Source organism: Mustela putorius, unplaced genomic scaffold, assembly GCF_011764305.1.
Source record: "Mustela putorius furo isolate JIRA1106 unplaced genomic scaffold, ASM1176430v1.1 tig00000145_pilon_pilon_pilon, whole genome shotgun sequence".
NCBI lineage: Eukaryota > Metazoa > Chordata > Mammalia > Carnivora > Mustelidae > Mustela > Mustela putorius.
The window spans coordinates 20,984,241-21,004,110 of NW_025421294.1; the positions used below are offsets into that span (position 1 = coordinate 20,984,241).

Genomic DNA, 19,870 nt, shown 5'->3' on the forward strand with positions numbered 1-19,870 from the left:
GCGGGACTCGATCCCAGGACCCTGAGATCATGACCTGAGCCGAAGGCAGCGGCTTAACCCACTGAGCCACCCAGGCGCCCTAAAGCAGGATCTTGATGAGATACTTGTACAGCCATCTCCGTAACAGAATTCACCATAGTCAAGGGGTGGAGGCAACCCAAGTGTCTACCAGTGAATGAATGGATAAACAAAATGTGGTGTATACATATGTGTATGTATGTGTGTGTCACACACATACACAACAGACTATTATTCAGCCTTTAAAAGGAAGGAAATCCTATCACATGATATGGCATACATGAACCTTGAGCACATTATGCAAAGTGAAATAATAAATAAGCTGTCACAAAATAAAAGGCCAGTCACAAAAAGACACATTCTGTGATTTCCCTTATACAAGATACCTAGAGCAGTCAAATGCATTGATGATTGATGTACCAATAATAATGATGATGTCAGAGGCTGGGAGTGTGCATGAAAGTGTTTAATGGACAGAGTTTCAGTTTTACAAGATGAAAAAAGTTCTGCAGATGGGTGGTTATTATGGTTGCATAACAATATGAATGTAAATACCACTGACTGTCCTCATCCAAATGGTTAAAATGATCTGTGTACTTCACCACAATTAAAAATTTTTTCAAGGAAAAAAATTAGATGGCCTTCAATTTCCCATAGAATAATACCAGCCTGGGCTCCACTCCCAAAAATGTGCCTTCTATTTCACTTCATATTGCCAACAGTAGAGCACATTCTTCAAGTAAGAAATATTAGCCTGCCTCACTTACAATTGTTGAAACTGGAAAATAAAAGCATCTCAAAATGAATAGAAAATGGCAGGCATTACATTATAAAAAGTCAACAAAAAATGAGAATATATTGAAAAACCTAACTATTAAACAAATGCAACATTCCAGCCCAAACTGAATAAACTTAAACATTTGGTGTTATGAAAAAATATTGTGAATCAAAAAAAGAAGTCAGAACTAAAGCAAACAAAAAAGAAAAGATATAAGACAAAAGTTAGTCAAAACTTTTGTCAAAGACAAATCATCTCAGGGGGTAAAAAGTCTAATTTGTAAGATGTCCAAGGTAAATAGACTTTATTTACAATATAATAAGTGATATTAAGGAAAGGAATTAAAAGAGTGAAGAAATAAAATCAAGAAAGCAGTAAGAAGGATCAGAGAGAAAGTACTAGAAACCAAGGCAAAACAAACTACAACAACAAAAAAAAAAACCCGCCAACATATATTATATATATTCCTTAAAGAAAAAAAGCAAAAATAATGGATCAGATGTAATATTCAAAAGCATAATACAAGAAAAACTTTCTGGAAATAAAATATGAATCTACAGGGGCGCCTGGGTGGCTCAGTGTTAAAGCCTCTGCCTTTGGCTCGGGTCATGATCCCAGGGGAGCCTGCTTCCTTCTCTCTCTCTGCCTGCCTCTCTACCTACTTGTGATTCTGCCTGTCAAATAAATAAATAAAATCTTTAAAAAAATATATGAATCTACACATTAAAAGGGTCATTCCATGAACCTACGGAAAACTGATATGGAATGGTCAACTCTGAGATTTATCTTAGAAACTGAATTATATTTGAAAGAAAAAACCATCCAGGCCTCAGGCAAAAGATGAAATCATTTAGGAATTAAAGAATCAGGTTGGTATTTTCACTGCAACATACAAAGAAAGGTAGCAAATAAGTTTTTAAAACCTCAAGGAAAGGAACTATGAACCAAGATCTTATAGCCACCTGTCCTTCAAATAGCAAAGCTATAAAAATCAGTTTGGGATATACAAGAAGTCAAGAATACAGTATTCAGGAACCTCTCTTGAAGAATTTACTGAAGAATGAATTTCATCCAAATAAAGACTAACTGGGGAGAAATTCAGAAAACTGTATGATGGGGAACATTAAATATATTAAGTTGTAGATATTTAAAATAAAGGTGGTGATAAGAATGGAAAACCCATATGCAAATTTTGTTTCCTAAAAACAACATGACTAAAAAACTGGGAGGAGAGAAAACAGAATAAAATAATTGGGGTTATATAATAGGAGGGAGTTAAGATATGGCTGACAAAGGAAAATACAGATTCCCAATGAGGAAAAGAAATTTGAGGACACAAGAAAAGATACAAGTATAACCATACCTTTGGAACAGAAGGACAAACATTACTAAACACCTAAAGAAACTCAGTTTTTCATATATTTGTTTTGGGTTGTTTTTTGTTTTGTTTGTTAGCACTTCCTTACTTTCTGGGACTGTAAGATGCTCCAGGTTCACCTCTTCATTTCCTTCCCCAGTCGTAGCATCAACTTTCCCCAAGAAGCCTGGTTCCTGGTGTAAAGGGAGCTGAACATTCACTGGAAGCCCAGTTGCTCTATGCTCTGGATGGGGGAGGAGTCTTATACACTCTCTCCAAGGCTGATTATTGGGAAAATGAAGAGAACCAGCACAGCAATAAAGAGCTAGAATATCCTGAACCATTCCAGTAGTTAGGAGGTGCTTTATTTCAAGGAACTGCTGACCTAGGGCCAGTCTGGCCACATCCTCCGAATTGTATTATCTTGAATGACAAGAAAGATGTGTGATACAGTAAATTAACCAGGAGTGATCCAGTATACTCTAGCATCCAAAAAACTGCCCTATCCAGACACTCAGAAGGACTACCTGAGGACACACTGCTGTGAGGACTCACATCTCATTACCCCCTAGCAAGCTCTCACAAGCAGTTCCCTTCCAAGCTTATTCTGTTACTATACGGCAGTCACCTGGTCCATGAGTCTCTGGACACACCCCCTCTAGCCTCTATACTCATCAGACAACCACAGGGAGTCGCTCTGTGATCAAACCAATTTTCACAGTGCCTGAGTCAGAAGAGTGGAATCTTTACAAGGTGCAAGCTGTATTCCAGGCCTTAACCTCGCAATTTTGAGGCCAAACCAGATAAACCCCACAGCTACTCACCCAGGTATAATAGGTGTTACATGGTATTGCTTCTAACTATTTTAAACATTATTTTAACCCCCACATATGCTCATTCCTGGGTTTCAGCACCCAAACTATTTTTTTAAAACCACCAAAAATAAATAACCCCACATGAATATTCTATTCCTTTTATGTACATTTAACAGCTATCCTTTTTCTTCCCGTAATTCCTTCCAGGTAAGTTGTGTCTTTTTCTCAATCTACATATTTAATTGTATGTACAATATAGTTTTATGAAGGCAGTTAGGGCAGGAGGTGTGGAAATCAAGGTATTGATTTTGTGCTTTTTTGTACTTAATAGTACTTAATAGTATGTCTTGGTGATCTTTCTTGTTAGCACACAAATCTAATTCACATATATAGTAATGGTTGCATTATATTCAAGAATAAATGTACCAGTTTTATTTTAAATGTTTCACTGTTATATAAACAAAGCTGCAGTAAACATCCTTGCAAGTATATGTACACATACACAGATATGTTTTTAGGATAGACACTTAAGTGTAGAATTGCTGGATTAAAGAATCTTCACATTTAAATTTTTGGAGGGGGTTATGAGAGAGATACAAGAGTCACTGTAGGTGCGGAAGCCACAGAATCATCTGAAGCCATCCGATCTTTTGTTCCCTAGGTACTTTAAAGGCAATTCCACCAGAATGTAAATTCCATGACAGCTGAAACCCTGATGCCTTACCCCAGAAAATACCAGGGCCTAGAACATGTTCAACATCTAAGCAACCACTGAATAAATGAACACATGGAGGCCAGTCACAGGCATAGTCCTCAACCAGAATGCAAAATTTTCATGGATTTTAGAGACCACAAATATCAAAGAAATTTCTCTTATAGAGGTTTCTGAGTTACCTGGGATTGCTCTGGGCTCCTAAATTTCCATCCCATCTTCTTCCCCCTTTCCAAGTCACCACCTTGAGTCCTTTCACATACCCATGACATGGACCAACCCCTTAGAGAGCCAACCACTTGCCAGTCCCAAGAGAATTTAGAGAACCTAAAATTTAGAATGCTTTTTAGAACAGGTGACCAAAGTTAAGATTCCACCATACCAAAGGGAGCAGGAAATCATTTGAAGACAAGCTGAATTAGGTGGTTTCCTGAAGAGTACTAAGAAACAGAAGGAACTCAGCTGATGCTTTCTCCAGCCTGCCTTGAAAGGGGAAGCAAAAGGGCCCAGTCTACTAGAGTAGAGCATTACTTGAAGGACTTGTAGAGCACATAATCCTATCAAGGGAAGAACCCATTAATCTGTCTGCAATTGGCTAAAAAATACTCTATGTGAAACTCTGAGCCAGTAGACAGACACATTCACAGTGATTAGGCAAAAGTTATGCCTGGCACCAAGGGAGTTATGTACAAAAGTCCAAAGGATAGAGTATAGTACTTTAAGGGACCCACAGGTGGTTCAGACGCTTCAAGGGGCTAAATGAGGCAGGGAATGTAGATAAGCCATATGGTGGCAGCCTTGCTAACCCACACAGAGCCCACTTTTCAGAGTACAGAACCACCAAAGGTTATTACAGAATTCACCTAGTTGGAGTTTGTGTAAGTATTGCTGGTTTGTTCAAGAGACTGATTTTTTTTTCCCTCTGTAACCCTGGGATCTGGCACAGCACCCAATCCAGGGAATATCAAAGCTTTCTCTTCAGTTAAGCAGTATGTGTCATCCAATTCTCAAGTGAGACCAAAGTAGGGAAGGCAGCTTATCAATGCTTCTCAATGGGACTGAGGGGACACATCCTATCTGTCAAACTCGGGGAGGAGGTGCTACCAGCATCTAGTAGGCAGAGGCTAGAGAAATGCTAAAAACATCCTGAAATGCACAAGAGAGCCTCCACAACAAAGAATTAACCAGGCCCAAATGTCAAAAGTTCCAAAACCAAGTAATCCTGTGCTTAGCATAACTGCATATAGTAAAGAAAACACTAAGTTCAACCCTAAACTCTTCCAAAAACAGACCAAAGGAGGCTAAAATTATAGGGAAAGTTCTGTTCAGACTCCTCCGGACACACATCCCATCAGAGGAAAATACAACTCGTGCTGAAGGAACCTAGGAAAAAAAAAAAAAAAGTGACAGGGCTCAAATGAAGGGAGAAGAAAGAAGGAGGTCTATATGTAAAGATTCAGTGTAAGAAGAAAAAAAACAATACACAGGGAAGAATATGGAATGTTCCCACCAAATTAACAGGCCCAGTCAATGCCATTTATTATACATGTTGAACAGTCTCTGAGACCCAAGGGTTCCCATATTAAGGTTTTTTTTTCCTTTTTCTTTTTTGCATCAAACAGGTTCTTCCAAGAGCCTGCTCACAAGAAAGAAAAAAAAAGAGTAATCCTCAACAAAATGAAACAAACAGGAAAAGCTGAACAGTCTACATATGAAAAAGAAAGGTTAAAAAACTCACCAGACAAAAACCACACCAAACATTCGTCCCATTTAATTTCCCGTTACATGCACTGAGGGAGCCATGAACATAAGACCCCAAGGCAGCAATGTTCTGAGGTTCTAGCTCTGGCTCCCTCTATGTGACAAATTCATGCACACACGCCCGCACATACCACTGACCCAGGCAGAAATACACATGCATGCACAGGTGGTGAAGAACCACAGGGGGTTGGGGGGGAAAGAGGGCTATTCAAAAATGTGCTATCAACTGGACACTGGGACCCAGAAAATCCTTCTGCTGCAGGCTAAGCAAGAGTCAAAATTAAAACAGAGAGAAAACACAGGAAAAATGTAGGATGCTCAGAGAAGAAATTGGACAGATGAAGAGGGAAAGATACAGGGGGAGTTTTGGGAAAGCAGCCTCAGAAGAGGTTTTTCTTTATTGGGAACTCAGGCAGAGGTCCTGTGACTCCAGTGACATACTGAGGGAATACGCCACAGCATTACCTTTGCATCCTGTGCTCTCTCCCAAAGTAGAGGGAAACCACAGACATCCACCCTCTAGACCTCCCCATTGTGGCTCTTAAGGACTTTCCCAAGTATCCCCCCCAAAAATGACACCCCCCCCCCACACACAAAGTTAGCAAAGAGCCAAGCACGGAAAGCCTCAGTAACTCTTCTTGGTGGAACCAAAGCCAGAGAAGCCCATCACAGCTGCCATCTCATCATCCTCCTCAAATGTCAAGTCCTCCTCAGCCCTCCTTTTCTTCTCCTTCTGTTTCTCTTTCTTGTAGGCTTTGGCCTTTTCCTCCTAGGGGGGAAATCACTCAGAATCAGTTCAGACTCCTGAGCCAAACGTTGCAAGAGACAAGTGAGTGTCAAGACTCCTTTCTATCTTTAGGAGAAAATAGTTAAAGGCAAGTAAAATTTCAAGAGCAGAGGAAAAGCCACAGTAAAGATTTTAAGGAACAAAAAAGAGCAGTTTTAGCCTGTGAAGAGCACTTCTCAATCCTACATCCCAGTTCATCTCTAGTTCTTAAAAAAGTTATGGAAGGAAAACCACATAATAGCAACTATCACTCTGGGGCACAAAGTATATGCCAGTAATTGATCTAAACACTTTCTGTAGATTATAAACTAAGATCTCTGATGGGAGAGATTAAATAACTCGCCCAAAAGTCATAGCCAGTAAGTGAAGAAAATAGAATTCTGACCCAGGCAGCCTGGTTCCATGAGCCTCTTAGGGATTAGGTATATTTAATCCCTGCTATAGTTAAAAAAAAAAAAAAAACAGTAGGCCCAGACAGTCCAGGAAAAAAAAGGATAGGTTTATAGCCATATCCTTCAGATTTCAAGAGTCCCAAACAAAGGTAATAAATGTTCCCCCCAATATAGTGAAATTCAGGATACATCTATCCTCTGAGGGTGGGAGTGGAACAAAGAAGAGCGCCTCTTCACAATTCATAATATGAAATTCAAAGCTGGTGGACAAAAGAGGGAAGGCTAGCAGAGCCTTACCTCTTCTCTGAGCTCTTTCATTCTTTCCTCAAAATCATAATCTTTCTGTTTCTCTTCCATCTTCTTCTTGTTGACTTCAAATCGTTTCTTCACCTGATCCAAGGTGGAACGTTCCACACGCATAGACATGCCCAGATTTCGCTGATCTGGGTGGGAACAACAGAGAAAAAGGTAATGGCATTACAATAACCTCAGCCCCTGAGAAACTCTTTGACATTTAAAAAAGTCTCATAAAATACACATCAAAAATAATTATGACTGGGAAAAAACTCCCTTGGTTTTACTTATTCTCAGAAGCAGCAGCTACAGACAGCAAGATCCAAGTGACTTTCAACTGCCCTTTCTTAGCAAATGCACACTCGTCAGGACAGCTAGGCCTTGGAGAAGCGCTCTGTCTGGGCTTATTGAGAGCCTAGAACAGTGTCTCACCTCAGGGCCTCCAAAAACATTAGATAATGAAGTAAAGCATGCCCTGTACTGAAGCCACTGGAGAAATTCTCGGGCATTAAAGAAAGATCCAGTTGAAACCACCCTTTCTCCTACCCCACCTCCAAAATCCAGTCCCAGCTCCAGTCACAAACTACCTCCAAGCCTTACGTTTCTTTCCATTAATGTGATCCAGGAAGTTGATAGAGTCCTTCACCACACAGTCACAGACATTACAGTAATACCTAGCAAATAGAAGAAACCACATTTGTGTCAAATCTAGCTATAAGAGCTTAATGTTTTCAACCAACAAACTCATATATTTAGGTAAATTTCCTTTTTACAAGAAGAAGACACTTCTCATTTTCATAAAGTATTACCTCTTAGAAGCATATGGTAGCCAGCCTCTAAGACGGGCCCCACAACGACCCCTAAATTCCTGGTATTTGTACCCTGGGATGTCCCCTCCCAATTTGTACTAGGGTTCATCAGTAACCAAACGAATACATCATGGTGCCTAGCAGCTCAGTCAGTTAGGTGTCTACCTTCGGCTCAGCTCATGACCTCAGGGTCCTGGGACTGAGCCCTGTGTCTGGCTCCCTGCTCAGCAGGGAGTTCGCTTCTCCCTCTGCCTGCTCCTGCTCTCTCTCTCAAATAAATAAGTAAAATATTAAAAGTTCAAAAGTGATGCTATAGCATTTCCAAGATTAGGTTACATTTAAAAAAAAAAAAAAAGTGGCTTCAGTATTAGTCTATGTCTTATTCTGGGGAAGCAATTACTTTATTGTGAGCAGCACTGTGGAGAGGCCTCCAAAGCACTGTCACACGAAAAGAGCTTTGAATCAAATCAATCAGGCACACTTATGCCTCAAATGAATGCAGACCTAGAAGACACCTTCAATGAAGCCTTGTGAAAACCTAAGCCAGAATCAGAGTTAAGTCTTTCCCAGATTACTTCCCACAGAAATTGTGAGCTACCTGCTATTTTATGCTGCTTAATTTTGGGTGAACTTGTTATTTTACACAGCAATAGATAACTAATACAGAGAGAAATGACATGAGTGGGTTTCCTAGGCAACCCAAAGACATGTCACTCACTGCTATTTTTGCCCTCCTGCTAGAAAACCTAAATAAACAGAGAAATAGTGGTGGGCAAAAGACTAAAGTTCTTGCAGGACACTTCTTCCCATGGGTTATAGTCTTGTTCTAGGAAGAAGGTGTACAATCAAGTAATCCGTAACAACTACAAAATACTTTGCACCAGTCTGGAACCTCAACTCCCTTTATTCACCATCAACAGCTCCTAGGCTCCACTCTAGCTCTACCTAATCTCTCCCCTAGAAATGTCTTTAATAGTCCTTTCCTTCATTTTTTCCTTTTAAGATATGAAATAGTAGTTACAGCGCTAATATGAAGAGGCCTACAGAGTGGTCCCTGCTTAGAGACATTAGTATGTTTATTGAGGCTTTGGTGGGGAAGAAAGAAAAATCTAATGGTAGAATTATAGGTAACATGGTTGTTTTCCTGGGGCCAGAAAACCTCCTCAACACTTGCTAAAACCAACACAGACAGTTTATTTAACCTATTTTTAGCTCCTGAGAAAGATGAAAAGTCACTCACCCTCCCATCTCAGATTGCGGCGTGGTCTTGGTAATGACAATTGTCTTGCCAAGCTTGGATTCCAGGTCCACCTTATAGTCTCTATGTCGGAGAAGCTCCCGTTTGACTGGCTGCACTGGTTTTCCTAAAATTATTATAGTAGAGAAAGAAGTCCCTTTAATATTACAGTTCCTTAAGCAGAAAGGGAAAAAAAATGCATGCAACCCAAAATACAGATATCTACTCTCATTTCTTTCTTGAGCCTGAACCAAGGGAACAGTGAGAACCTCTAGCAGCAGCTAGTGAAAATCTCAACAAAGGAAAAATGAAAAGCAATCCCTAAGCTCTCCAGACTTTTTATCACTTTAAAACCAACAAGTCTAAGGGCACCTGGATGGCTCAGTGAGTTAAGCCTCTGCCTTAGGCTCAGGTCATCATCTCAGGGTCCTGGGATCTAGCCCCACAACAGGCTCTCTGCACGGCAGGGAGCCTGCTTCCACCCCCCTCCCCACTCTGCCTGCCTCTCTGCCTACTTGTGATATCTGTTAGTCAGATAAATAAAATCTTAAAAAAAAATTAAAAAATAAAAACCAACAAGTCTAAAAGCAAAGTTTATTTATTGATTAACTGAACTGAAGGGGGTTCTTAATTTTCACAAAAAGCAAACTTTTAAAAGAAAAGCAAGGAGGGGCACCTGGGTGGCTCAGCTGGTTAAGCATCTGCCTTCAGTTCATTTCAGGTCATGATCCCAGAGTTCTAGGATCAAGTCCCGCATCGGGCTCCCTGCTCAGCGGGAAGTCTTATTCTCCCTCTGCCCCTCACCCTGCTTGTGCACTCACTCTCAAATAAATAAAATCTTAAAAGAAAAAAAAAAGATTAAAAAAATTAAATAAAAGCAAGGATAGGCAGTAATACTTTCAGATAGATATCCCAAGTACAACACAAAAGTAATCTTTGGAAGACTGGGGAAAATTTTTTAAAGGGGACCAACATTCAGGAAATACCTGTCACATACTTGGCACTACTGTATAAATTATATCAAAACTAAAAGGATTAGGGGCGCCTGGGTGGCTCAGTGGGTTAAGCCGCTGCCTTCGGCTCGGGTCATGATCGCAGGGTCCTGGGATCGAGTCCCACGTCTGGCTCTCTGCTCAGCAGGGAGCCTGCTTCCTCCTCTCTCTCTGTGCCTGCCTCTCTGCCTACTTGTGATCTCTCTCTGTCAAATAAATAAATAAAATCTTAAAAAAAAAAAAAAAAACTAAAAGGACTAGTGTGTGCAAGGTGGTGTAGAAGTGAAGTGAAAGAAGAATGCATATGTTTGAATACAGATGAAAAAAATAGTATTTCTTTTTGTATAGTGGAATCTCTACCTAGGAAAGAAGAACCAACTCCCTGACACTGTACAAAACATAGGGAACAGTACCACTAACCACCAGCTGAAATAATCACACGGTCGTTGGTGAGTACCCTTGCTCTTCTCAGGTTATAGGGAGGGGAAGGTCCTGATTATTATGTTCTTCTTCCCCTTAAGTGACTTCAAGTGAAATAGTATCTTCAGTAGCAGTAATGCACAGCTGCGAAAGTCATTTCTCTACTAAGGATTCTACTGTCCTCTCCATACTTGAGGAAAGGAGGAAATGAGCTAAGCAAAAGGACGACAAAGAAAGTAGAGGAAACAGAGCTGGAAAACACCTCAACACTGCTTCAGTCCATTTCCTCGCTCTCATTTTCTACATTAAGAAATCCAGAACCAGGGAGGCAACACTGTGCCAGAGGATACACAGGGTATGAGGACATCGCATTTCAACTTCCCACCCGTTCTCCAGCTATGGCTTCGCTTCTACGATACCCATGGCCCTTGATGGAGCAGGCACCCACCATCCTTCTTTTCTCTCTCTTCCGTGAGCCTCTTTTCGGCGAGTTTCTCATATTCATCTTTGTCCCACTTTCGGCGAAAGTCCAAGTTTTTTGTCTGTAAGGAGAAAAGCGCTCAAGATTCGCTGCTAATCATATCCGACCCCTAGAGAAACGGAGGGAACCGCGTCCACGCTGGCAAGGCGTCCCCTGGACCTGTACAGAGCGAAGACTTTCCGGACCGCACCAGGAGGCTGAGGTGGCCTCAAGACCCTAACCCAAAAGACCGCCGGGAGTCCATAGACCCTCCGCCAGGACCCCACGGGGAAGTTCTTGAACCCGGGACACTGGACCGCAAAAAGGTGTTGAGAAGCCAGTCGGGTCAGGATATTCCGCGCTGAGAAGCCACCCTCTGCCCCCCAACCAAAGCCTCTTCACACACAACACCTACCCCGCTACCCGACGCCATCTTCACTGCGAAGTGAATGGGAAGCCGGAAAATGACGTAAAAAGCGGCCCCGAGCCGTAAAGCAAGCTTGCCCTCCAATAAAGTTAGAGTCTCGCGTTCTAAACGAGCTAAGGACTGGAGGGCTTCTAAAACAAGCTTGTCGGCCCCGCCTCTGCACCGAGGAAATGGCGCATGCGCATGGAGAATGTGAAGCAACACGGAAGTAAGGGCGCCTACAAATGTTTTCGCCTTGGCTTTCTAAACAAGCATCATCAAAGGACTGATTCAGTTCAACTCGTCCATTTTACAAAGAACGACACGGTTTATATCGGTGCCCTTTGACCTAGTCTAATCAATTTTGTGTGCGTTTGCCAAGAGTTTCGAAATTTTCTTTAGGGTCTAATGGGTTATCAGGAGCCTGCAGCTGCCCCATTTACCCGTATGCACTAAAGATATGGCCCCGACACCAGTGTTTTTAAAAGTTGCAGCCTCCCCAGCGCACATACAGAAAGCATTTTTTGCACAATGTCTCTTTATTTTTGAAGCAATATTATCACCCTTCGGTTAATTCATCTTTCCTTCTGGGAGGAACTTTATAGTCATTCAATCTATAGGGCACAATTTAGTCAACATGATTGGACTTGGAAAGGCCAGTCATTAGCCTACAGTCATCAGCCGCAGGGTGAAGAACTCTGGCAGACAGTTCACTATATGTTGATTTAGACATGACTGTGTCTCCAAGTTGGGGAGGAAGGGACAGTGGGGAGCACTGGGGAACTGACTGCTCCCTTCACTTAATACAGAAGCATCACACCTGGAGGTTGCTCCTAGCTCTCAGAATTCTCCAGTGTACACTCCAGCATTTTCTACAGCCAATGCAAAACAATCTCCTGATAACAAATCATCCAAACTACTACATTTAATATTTTATTTAATGTATTATCCATTCACTTCTAGAACAGCCACCTCCATAGGAGAACACAGAATATAGACAAGCAATAATTCTGGCACAGGAAATGATTTCCAAAATCTCAAAAGATTAGACCATTTTCTCAGTCACCTATTGAATTCAACATTCAAGATTACTATAAAGACAGCCTCACTCTATTAAGAGTGTGGACTAGACAGATTACATGTCAAAATGAGCACTACTATACCGTTAGGACAGCATTTTTGTCCTCAAACAAAGGAGAAAGCAGCCATTTGCCCCCTCTTTGCTGTCTCCCAAAACTCCCTGGACAAGCCAAGGGAAGGTTGTGGACAAATTTCCCCAAATTTGGTCAGAAGCCATAGTGGAAGATTAAGTACCTGACTTCTGATCTCAATGGTCTCGGCCTGAGGCAACTGTCCTAAAGCCTTGCTCAAAGCAACCATCTCGGCACCTCTTGGTAGCATTCAATAGCACTTCAAATCTGCCATCTGTCTCTGCAGTTAAAGCATGCCTCTTTCACATACCAGCCATCTGCAACCATGCAGAATAGCTGCTCACACTAGCCCAGGAATCCTCAGGGCCTTCTACAGTTCTGTACCCAGAAAGGATGGAGGAGGCAGAGGAACTTGTCACTCATCCTGGCCAGCAGTTGTGAAGTCCATCAGGAACTCAGTCCTAGAAGAAACACCTTCTAGAAAGAGCAGCAGATGGCAAGCAGGCAAGGATTAAGACTCAGATAGTCTCTTCTGAATTTCAGTCACAAGACTTTCCCGTTTAATGGCCACCTGTAAAGTAAGAGAACCTTCATGTGACAAACAACAGAGTGTAATACTAGCTTCTTAGTCACTGCATTTCCAAATTCATTTTATCCTGCATCTGTTCCCACTACTTATTTAACCAGTAGGAAGAAGCGTGGGCTTCAAGCTGAACTAGAGAACGTATGCACTTAAGACTAAAGAGATTCCGGGGTGCCTGGATGGCTCAGTGGGTTAAAGCTTCTGCCTTCGGCTCAGGTCATGATCTCAGGGTCCTGGGATCAAGCCCTGCACCAGGCTCTCTGCTCAGTGGGGAGCTGCTTCCCCCTCTCTCTCTCCGCCTGCCTCTGCCTACTTGTGATTTCTCTCTCGGTCAAAATATAAATAAAATCTAAAAAAAAAAAAATTTCATCTGTCCTTCTGCCCACCTACCTAACCCTAACTGGCTAAAAGATTGCCTGTGTGGCTCTTCATTCTTCTCTATCACTATTAACCCTGAAAGTACTTCCTCAGCCATAAGATACATATTTCTTAAAGAATCTAAGGTTCCTTCTACTCCCCCACTCACCTCCTCCCTGCTGGCCACTGAACGAAGTTTGATTACGCCTTCTTTAAGTTCTTGCTCACCAATAATGACCACCAATGGAATAGCCATGTGCTCACAGTAGTGCAGTTGAGTTAGTAGTTTCGGGTTGTTCTTATACAGCAGCTCTGCCTGGAAAGGGTGAACACAGAATAAGAGGCTTAAAAGTGACCACACTCCTCAAGCATTTACAAAGAAGTAAGGAGCTAGCTCTCCTACCAGAAGATACTTTAGTGAAAAGAAGGTTTTGAGTTCCGCCTTAGGCTTTAGGTAGAAATGGCCACCTGAATGGCCACACATACCTAGATGACTTGGATATCAATTCTACTATACCTTGATCCCAGCATCCCAAAGCTCTGAAATTAGCTTCAACCGTTCATGAAGAAAGTTCTTCTGTGGTGTAGCCACAAACACTTGGGTCTCTGTGGTCCGTATCTTCTGACCAGAAGTCTGATTAAAGAGAGAGAAGAAAGTAAAACTAATAAACAACTTCCTGTGCATAAGTAATTAAAAAAAAAAGACATAAAGAATCATCAGAAAACAGTCCAACTGTATATCCACAAACATGAGTTTTTAGTCTCCAGCTCCACCCCACCCCTACCTAGTACCTACCTTTATCCTCTGTTCCAAAATGGTGAAGATTCGCTCCACCCCAATACTGAGCCCCACACACGGCACTTTGTGGCCCTTGGGGTTAAACATGCCCACCAACCCATCATAGCGTCCACCAGCAGCCACACTGCCCACATTGAGGGACTCCTCAGACTGAGCTGGGGTCTGTAGTAGCACTGCTTCGTAGATCACTCCAGTATAGTAGTCCAGTCCCCGAGCTAGGCTTAGGTCAAAAGAGATCTGTGGGAACAAGACTATAATAAGTCCAAAAAAGACTCAGAACACTAAGAACCCCAAAGTTCACCAGGAAGTCCCCTCCCAATTCAGCTTACCTTCTCAGCAATTCCAAATAAAGTCAGGTATTCAAATAGCAGCTTCAAGTCCCCCAAGCCCTCTAGGGCCTGCTTGTTCTGGGATAGTCTAGAATCCTGCAACATTTCCTCTATTAAGGATACCCCACCTGGGGAGATATATGGGGAGAAATAAGATCTGTGCTTTCACCCAGAAGTGTTTTACCCAAATTTATTCTTAATATGCTCCAGCTAATCCTCACTTTCTTATTTAAAAAAAAAAAAAAAATCCTGGGCTCATGGGTGGCTCAGTGGGTTAAGCCTCTGCCTTTGGCTCAGGTCATGATCTCAGGGTCCTGGGATCGAGCCCCGCATCGGGCTCTCTGCTCAGCGAGGAGCGTGCTTCCCCCTCTCTCTATGCCTGCCTCTCTGCCTACTTGTGATCTCTCTCTCTCTCTGTCAAATAAATAAACAAAATTTTTAAAATAGAGTCATTAAAAAAAAAAAGTCCTGATCTCTTATGACCAGACTCTCCTCCTCTGCCTTTGCCATCTGAAGACATAAAGTGTTTATTACACTAAGTAAAAGAGAAATTAAATTCAAGCCAGACTCTGGCACTTAGCTTATCTTTGGAAAGGAGCTATTTCAGGGGCACCTAGGTGGCTCAGTGGGTTAAGCCTCTGCCTTCGGGTCAGGTCATGAACTCAGGGTCCTGGGATCGAGCCCCACATTGGGCTCTGTGCTCAGCAAACAGTCTACTTCCCCCCACTCTCTGCCGACCTCTCTGCCTACCTCTCTGCCTACTTGTGATTTCTCTCTCCACCAAATAAATAAATAAAATCTTAAAAAAAAAAAAAGAAAGAAAGAAAGAAAGAAAGGAGCTGTTTCAGAGATAGAAGTTGTACATACCTCCCCCTCAGTTTGATCAATAACTCTGAAAATGCTGGTTCTTACCATGACATTGAACATAGTCACCAATTCTATCAGCCACTTCAGGAGCCAGGCCTTTCTTTGCCACCATCTCGTGTCTTACATCATTCCACGATATCTGCACAAATACCCAAACATTAGCCCACTTCCAAGATCCTTCTTCATCTAACTGGAAATGTCACGACTAGCTAACACTATACTCAACAAAGTCGGAGACAACTTAGAAAATGCAGTCAGTCAACAAAGCTTTTGCACAACAAAGTTCAGGTCTTGCTTCAGAATATCTCCTTACCTTCCCCAGAGAAAGCTCATTTCCAGCTATTGTCTCCTTATTTTTTTCTAGGGGTACAGATTTCAGGGCAGGGCAGAGATTCTGATATGGTCTACTGAAGCATGTCTTTTTAGTTACCTTGTCTAGTTTGTCTATTGAGGAGCAGATGGCATGGAACTTGCTTTCAGGAACACCACAGACAGCCAACATCCCATCCAAAATCCGCCGATCATTGACCTGTGAACTCAGTGGAAATAACCCCAGTCCCTTGTCCATGTGCTTTCCCTCAAAACAAGAGCAGTCCCTGTTAGCCTGTCTCATAAAAAGGACAGAAAATAATTTCCACAGCATCACTATATAGACAAAATATAACAGCTGTACTGAGAAAGTCCCAGGTCTACAGGCTTAAGGGCTGGAGTCACCTATGTTTTAGGAGGGCACCCAGATCAAATCCAGACTTCTCCCTTCAGTCCTCAGCCCTAGTCTCACCTTAATGAGAAAGTCCCCCAACTGCAACCCACTTAGGATTTCACACATAATCTTTAAGCACTCTGCATCGGGGATCATAGGGTCAAACTGACCAGCAATGTCAAAATCCTGCAGCAAAAAAAAAGGGGAAAAACGAAATCTTCACTGAGCAGCCAATTCCCAGGTTGCAGATCCCCAAACCTGTATCAATGCTGGTCACTTACACACTGGCAGAACTCCCTGTAGCGACCTTGGACTATGGTTGGGCTCTCTCGCCGCCACACCTTTCCAACATGGTAGCGTTTCATCCTCTTCACTTTATTCATAGCAAGATAACGAGCAAAAGGAACCTCACATAAAGAGGTTAAGGAGAAAGCATACTGCCTCCAAAGCTTGGGCCCAGTGTACAGACATTTGGGAGAACTGGGCCATTACCAACTGGATCTCATCCACTAGGATGAAAACAAGGACGTTCTGTCTTGTTTCCCACTATCCCCAAGGTCTAGAAGTGCTTGACATTCAATATATATAAATGAATGAAGGAACCCCATCAAGCAAAAGTGCAAGTTCAGTAAAAAAGCAGAGGAAATTGGCCTGCTGCTCACTCTATGAGATAAAAATGACCCAAGAACTCCAAGCATGGGCTATTCCTTCCCATTCAGATCAATTCTCAACCATTTCAAAATAGTAAAGTTTCAGAACCTGGATTTGCCTGCAACTTCTATGTCAATTTTTTTTTTCTCTTCTTCTCTTTCTTTTTTTTTAATGCCAACGTTTCTTAAAGTATAGGTTGAGAACCACCCACCTCTTCATGACCCCAGTGCCTGTTTAAAATGCAGATTGTTAGGGGCGCCTGGGTGGCTCAGTGGGTTAAAGCCTCTGCCTTCGGCTCAGGTCAAGATCCCAGGGTCCTGGGATCAAGCCCCGCACCCGCAGGGAGCCTGCTTCCTCCTCTCTCTCTGCCTGCCTCTCTGCCTACTTGTGATCTCTGTCTGTCAAATAAATAAATAAAATCTTTTTTAAAATAAATAAATAAATAAAATGCAGATTATTAGATTGCTGAACCCCAATCCAGGTACAGAATTAATATCTGGGGATAAGGTCCAGAAATCTGTATTTCTGCAATCTTCCTCAAGGGAGTCTGATACACAATGAAAGTTAAATGAATGTTTCAGGCCAGGCTCTGCTGGCAGAATTGCCTTCTGGGAAAAACTGGAAGTAAAGGCTAATGCAAACAGACCTATAGATCCTAGAGGCACTGCTGTCCCTTTTGTCAAAGAAAACCCTCTGGATTTGGAAAGAGATGTCAGTCTCCTAACACTCAGAAAGATACAGTAAGGTCATAGCGCAGGGACAACAGCTCTCCACCTTGATCCTTCAGATCATAGATTAGCCCAGAGTCCTCTCCATACTTCTCAGTGAGCATTTCCTGCAGGGATCAAACAAAAACCACCAGAGTTCAAAGGAGGACTCCAGAAAACAGGCTAAAAGCTCTTTGGGAAACTGAAGGCAAGAAAAGAAATGGAGTTCCAGCACTCTCTTTTCTCTTCTTACCTTAAGTTCAAATGCTGGAGTATCTAATCTCTTTGCTCCGTGACGTTTAAAGCAGCCAACCACCATATCAAGAATTTTCTCCCTTATAACCATCTGCTGGGGACTAAGATCTCTGGTGCCCTAGATACCAAAAGTAGTCATGGTGAAAACACAGACAAAAAACAAGATCATTTAAGACAAAGGGTTAAACAACACCTGTAATTGAAAATCAGTAGTTGAAATCTCTTTTGAGTTCAGCTGACTGAGCCTCATCAGTATCTCTAGAATAGTGACTTTTTAAAACCTAATCTTAAAAGACATTAAGATGGATTAGGAAGAGACAAGCAGAGCAGAGGGCAGTCCTCCAAGGCACTCTAATAGGACAGAGTGGGGCAAAGGGCATTACCTTTGGTGTCTTAATAATAAAATTTGATTTTTCTCGATGTGGTTTCAGTTGGGACGTTATCACTGCCTCTGAAACCTGGCAGAAAATAGAATGTGAGATGTGAGCCACAAGACTAGCCAGACTTGGGACATCTCTTGCCCTATCACCAGACATGAAAAGACCTCTGGTCTTGAGCAACAGACAACCTGAACACTGTTTTATCCATTTCAGTCTCCGCCTCCCTCCAAAACATGCATCATATTTGCACTATATACTTAATACAAATAAGATAACATCTTTATCATATTTGGAGGGTTTTTTAAAAGATTTTTTAAATTTATTTATTTGACAGACAGAGATCACAAGTAGGCAGAGACGCAGGCAGAGAGAGAGGAAAGCAGGCTCCCTGCCAAGCAGAGAGCCTGATGTGGGGCTTGATCCCACGACCTTGAGGTCATGACCTGAACCGAAGGCAGAGGCTTAACCCACTGAGCCACCCAGGTGCCCCAATATTTGGAGTTTTTAAATGAATACCCTGTATTTGGGCTTTTTAAAGGTCTGGAAAAGCTTAAGCACCCAACAACAATGAAGGCACAGAACAACCTACCAGTAATGCCACCAACCATCTAGGAGTAGGGATTAGTATGATCTCTAATTCTTAGTTCCAACTCAAAGAGCAAACACATGAACATGAATTTTTAATACAGAAGCAATGGTCATTAGGCTTAGAGACATGGAAAAAGTAACCTAAAGACAGAAGGGAACGCAGAACATGCCTGGTTGAGGAGAGAATAGGAAATGGCTATCCAAACTGAACTAAAAAAATCAGACTGGTAGGATGCTCTAACTGAAAATTAGTAACACTGCTGTTCAGGATAGCACAAAGGATCTGCTAGGGTCTTTACCAAAGTAAAACTGAATTGGTAATTTTGTTTATTAGGAGCAGGCTGTATGTCCTTCCAGAAATATAGAGAGTGTGGTAGTTCCTTCTTTTGGCGGATTGTCTCCTCCAAAGGATGGCAGTTCAAGTCCACGGTCCTTCCTCTGCAATTCCAAAATCCCCAAATTTCTAAAAACCGCAAAGTGGTTTGTTTTGGCGTTTCTTTTTCGGCGGCTGGGAGGGGGGAGCTTATTTTGAGGTAAACTCTAATGTGAACTCAGTATACCTTTGGTCTTCAGTCATCTCACTTAATGGGACTATTTATATACTTTGCTTAAGAATGTATTTGACCCCAAGAGGTTCACCTCAGGGATTGCTGGGCCTATGTTAAAAATGCTCCCTCACTATGTATCCGTAGATAAGTCATTTAACCTTGCAGACTGTTTCCTCAACTGTAAAATGGAAATAATCCCAACTTCTCAAGATTGCTATGAGGATTAACTGACAAAGCATCTAAAATGCTTAGTTCAGTACCGGTAAACTACTCAAAAAAACCCGACTGTACTACTGGACTGCCCGCTGCGAGTCCATGCTTTCAGACTTGGATATCCTGCCGCAACTGACCACTCAATCTGGCTCACCTGACTATGAAAATGTACCTCCCTGATGCACACAAGACCGGACGGTCGCAGGAGCTGGCTCAACAGTGAAGCCCAGGCCCTCCTGTGCCGGAGTCCGAACGAGGGCATCGTGTAACAGGAGGCCGCCTTTCCGAGACAGGAGCCAAAGGACCTGGGAACGAGGCAGGTCGGACCCCACCCTAGTGAGGGTGCAGACAACTGTAGAGGTTAGCCGTGGCACCGGCGAAAACGCGATCACTTCCGCATCTTCCAAAGACTGAAAGGCGGCTCTAGACCTCACGGGCTCCGTTTCAGCTTCAACACTTCCGGTAGTAGCCGGAAGTGGTTGTTGCGTTCGGCGGAGGCTC

General features: G+C 42.4%; 2 protein-coding genes across 3 annotated transcripts; both read right to left on the reverse strand.

Annotated features, from left to right (window-relative positions):
* Nucleotides 1–5,194: 5,194 nt before the first annotated feature.
* On the reverse strand, nucleotides 5,195–11,401 carry ZMAT2 (zinc finger matrin-type 2). The gene is made up of 6 exons (XM_004744777.3): nucleotides 11,248–11,401; nucleotides 10,821–10,914; nucleotides 8,964–9,087; nucleotides 7,515–7,588; nucleotides 6,918–7,063; nucleotides 5,195–6,210 (listed from the first exon to the last, which is right to left on the reverse strand). The coding sequence occupies exons 1-6, from the start codon at nucleotides 11,263–11,265 to the stop codon at nucleotides 6,067–6,069; spliced, it is 600 nt and encodes a 199-aa protein (XP_004744834.1). The 5' UTR covers nucleotides 11,266–11,401; the 3' UTR covers nucleotides 5,195–6,066.
* HARS2 (histidyl-tRNA synthetase 2, mitochondrial) lies at nucleotides 10,820–19,840 on the reverse strand. Of its 2 annotated transcripts, XR_006605343.1 has the most exons (14): nucleotides 19,524–19,840; nucleotides 18,024–18,098; nucleotides 17,639–17,758; nucleotides 17,418–17,513; nucleotides 16,309–16,434; nucleotides 16,106–16,213; nucleotides 15,755–15,853; nucleotides 15,370–15,463; nucleotides 14,458–14,585; nucleotides 14,126–14,365; nucleotides 13,847–13,963; nucleotides 13,499–13,645; nucleotides 12,774–12,960; nucleotides 10,820–10,914 (listed from the first exon to the last, which is right to left on the reverse strand). XR_006605343.1 is itself a non-coding variant. In XM_004744775.3 (13 exons), the coding sequence occupies exons 1-13, from the start codon at nucleotides 19,629–19,631 to the stop codon at nucleotides 12,901–12,903; spliced, it is 1,518 nt and encodes a 505-aa protein (XP_004744832.1). In that variant the 5' UTR covers nucleotides 19,632–19,840; the 3' UTR covers nucleotides 12,159–12,900. The 2 variants fall into 2 exon arrangements, 1 of the variants encoding a protein (XP_004744832.1); XM_004744775.3 differs by lacking the exon at nucleotides 10,820–10,914 and having other exon boundaries at nucleotides 12,159–12,960.
* Between the last annotated feature and the right edge of the window lie 30 nt (nucleotides 19,841–19,870).

Bases quoted from the DNA above. Each gene is read 5' to 3' on its own strand.
- ZMAT2 (XM_004744777.3), bottom strand. The intron at 7,589-8,963 runs GTGAGTGACTTT...TCTATTTGCTAG, and splicing joins CCGCAATCTGAGATGGGAGG to GTATTACTGTAATGTCTGTG. The intron at 6,211-6,917 runs GTAAGGCTCTGC...TTTCCCCCCTAG, and splicing joins TGAAAGAGCTCAGAGAAGAG to GAGGAAAAGGCCAAAGCCTA.
- HARS2 (XM_004744775.3), bottom strand. From the start codon at position 19,631: ATGCCCTCGTTCGGACTCCGGCACAGGAGGGCCTGGGCTTCACTGTTG. The intron at 17,759-18,023 runs GTAATGCCCTTT...TTTGGTATCTAG, and splicing joins TTATTATTAAGACACCAAAG to GGCACCAGAGATCTTAGTCC. The intron at 12,961-13,498 runs GTGAGTGGGGGA...CTTACTTTACAG, and splicing joins CAGTGGCCAGCAGGGAGGAG to GTGGCCATTAAACGGGAAAG.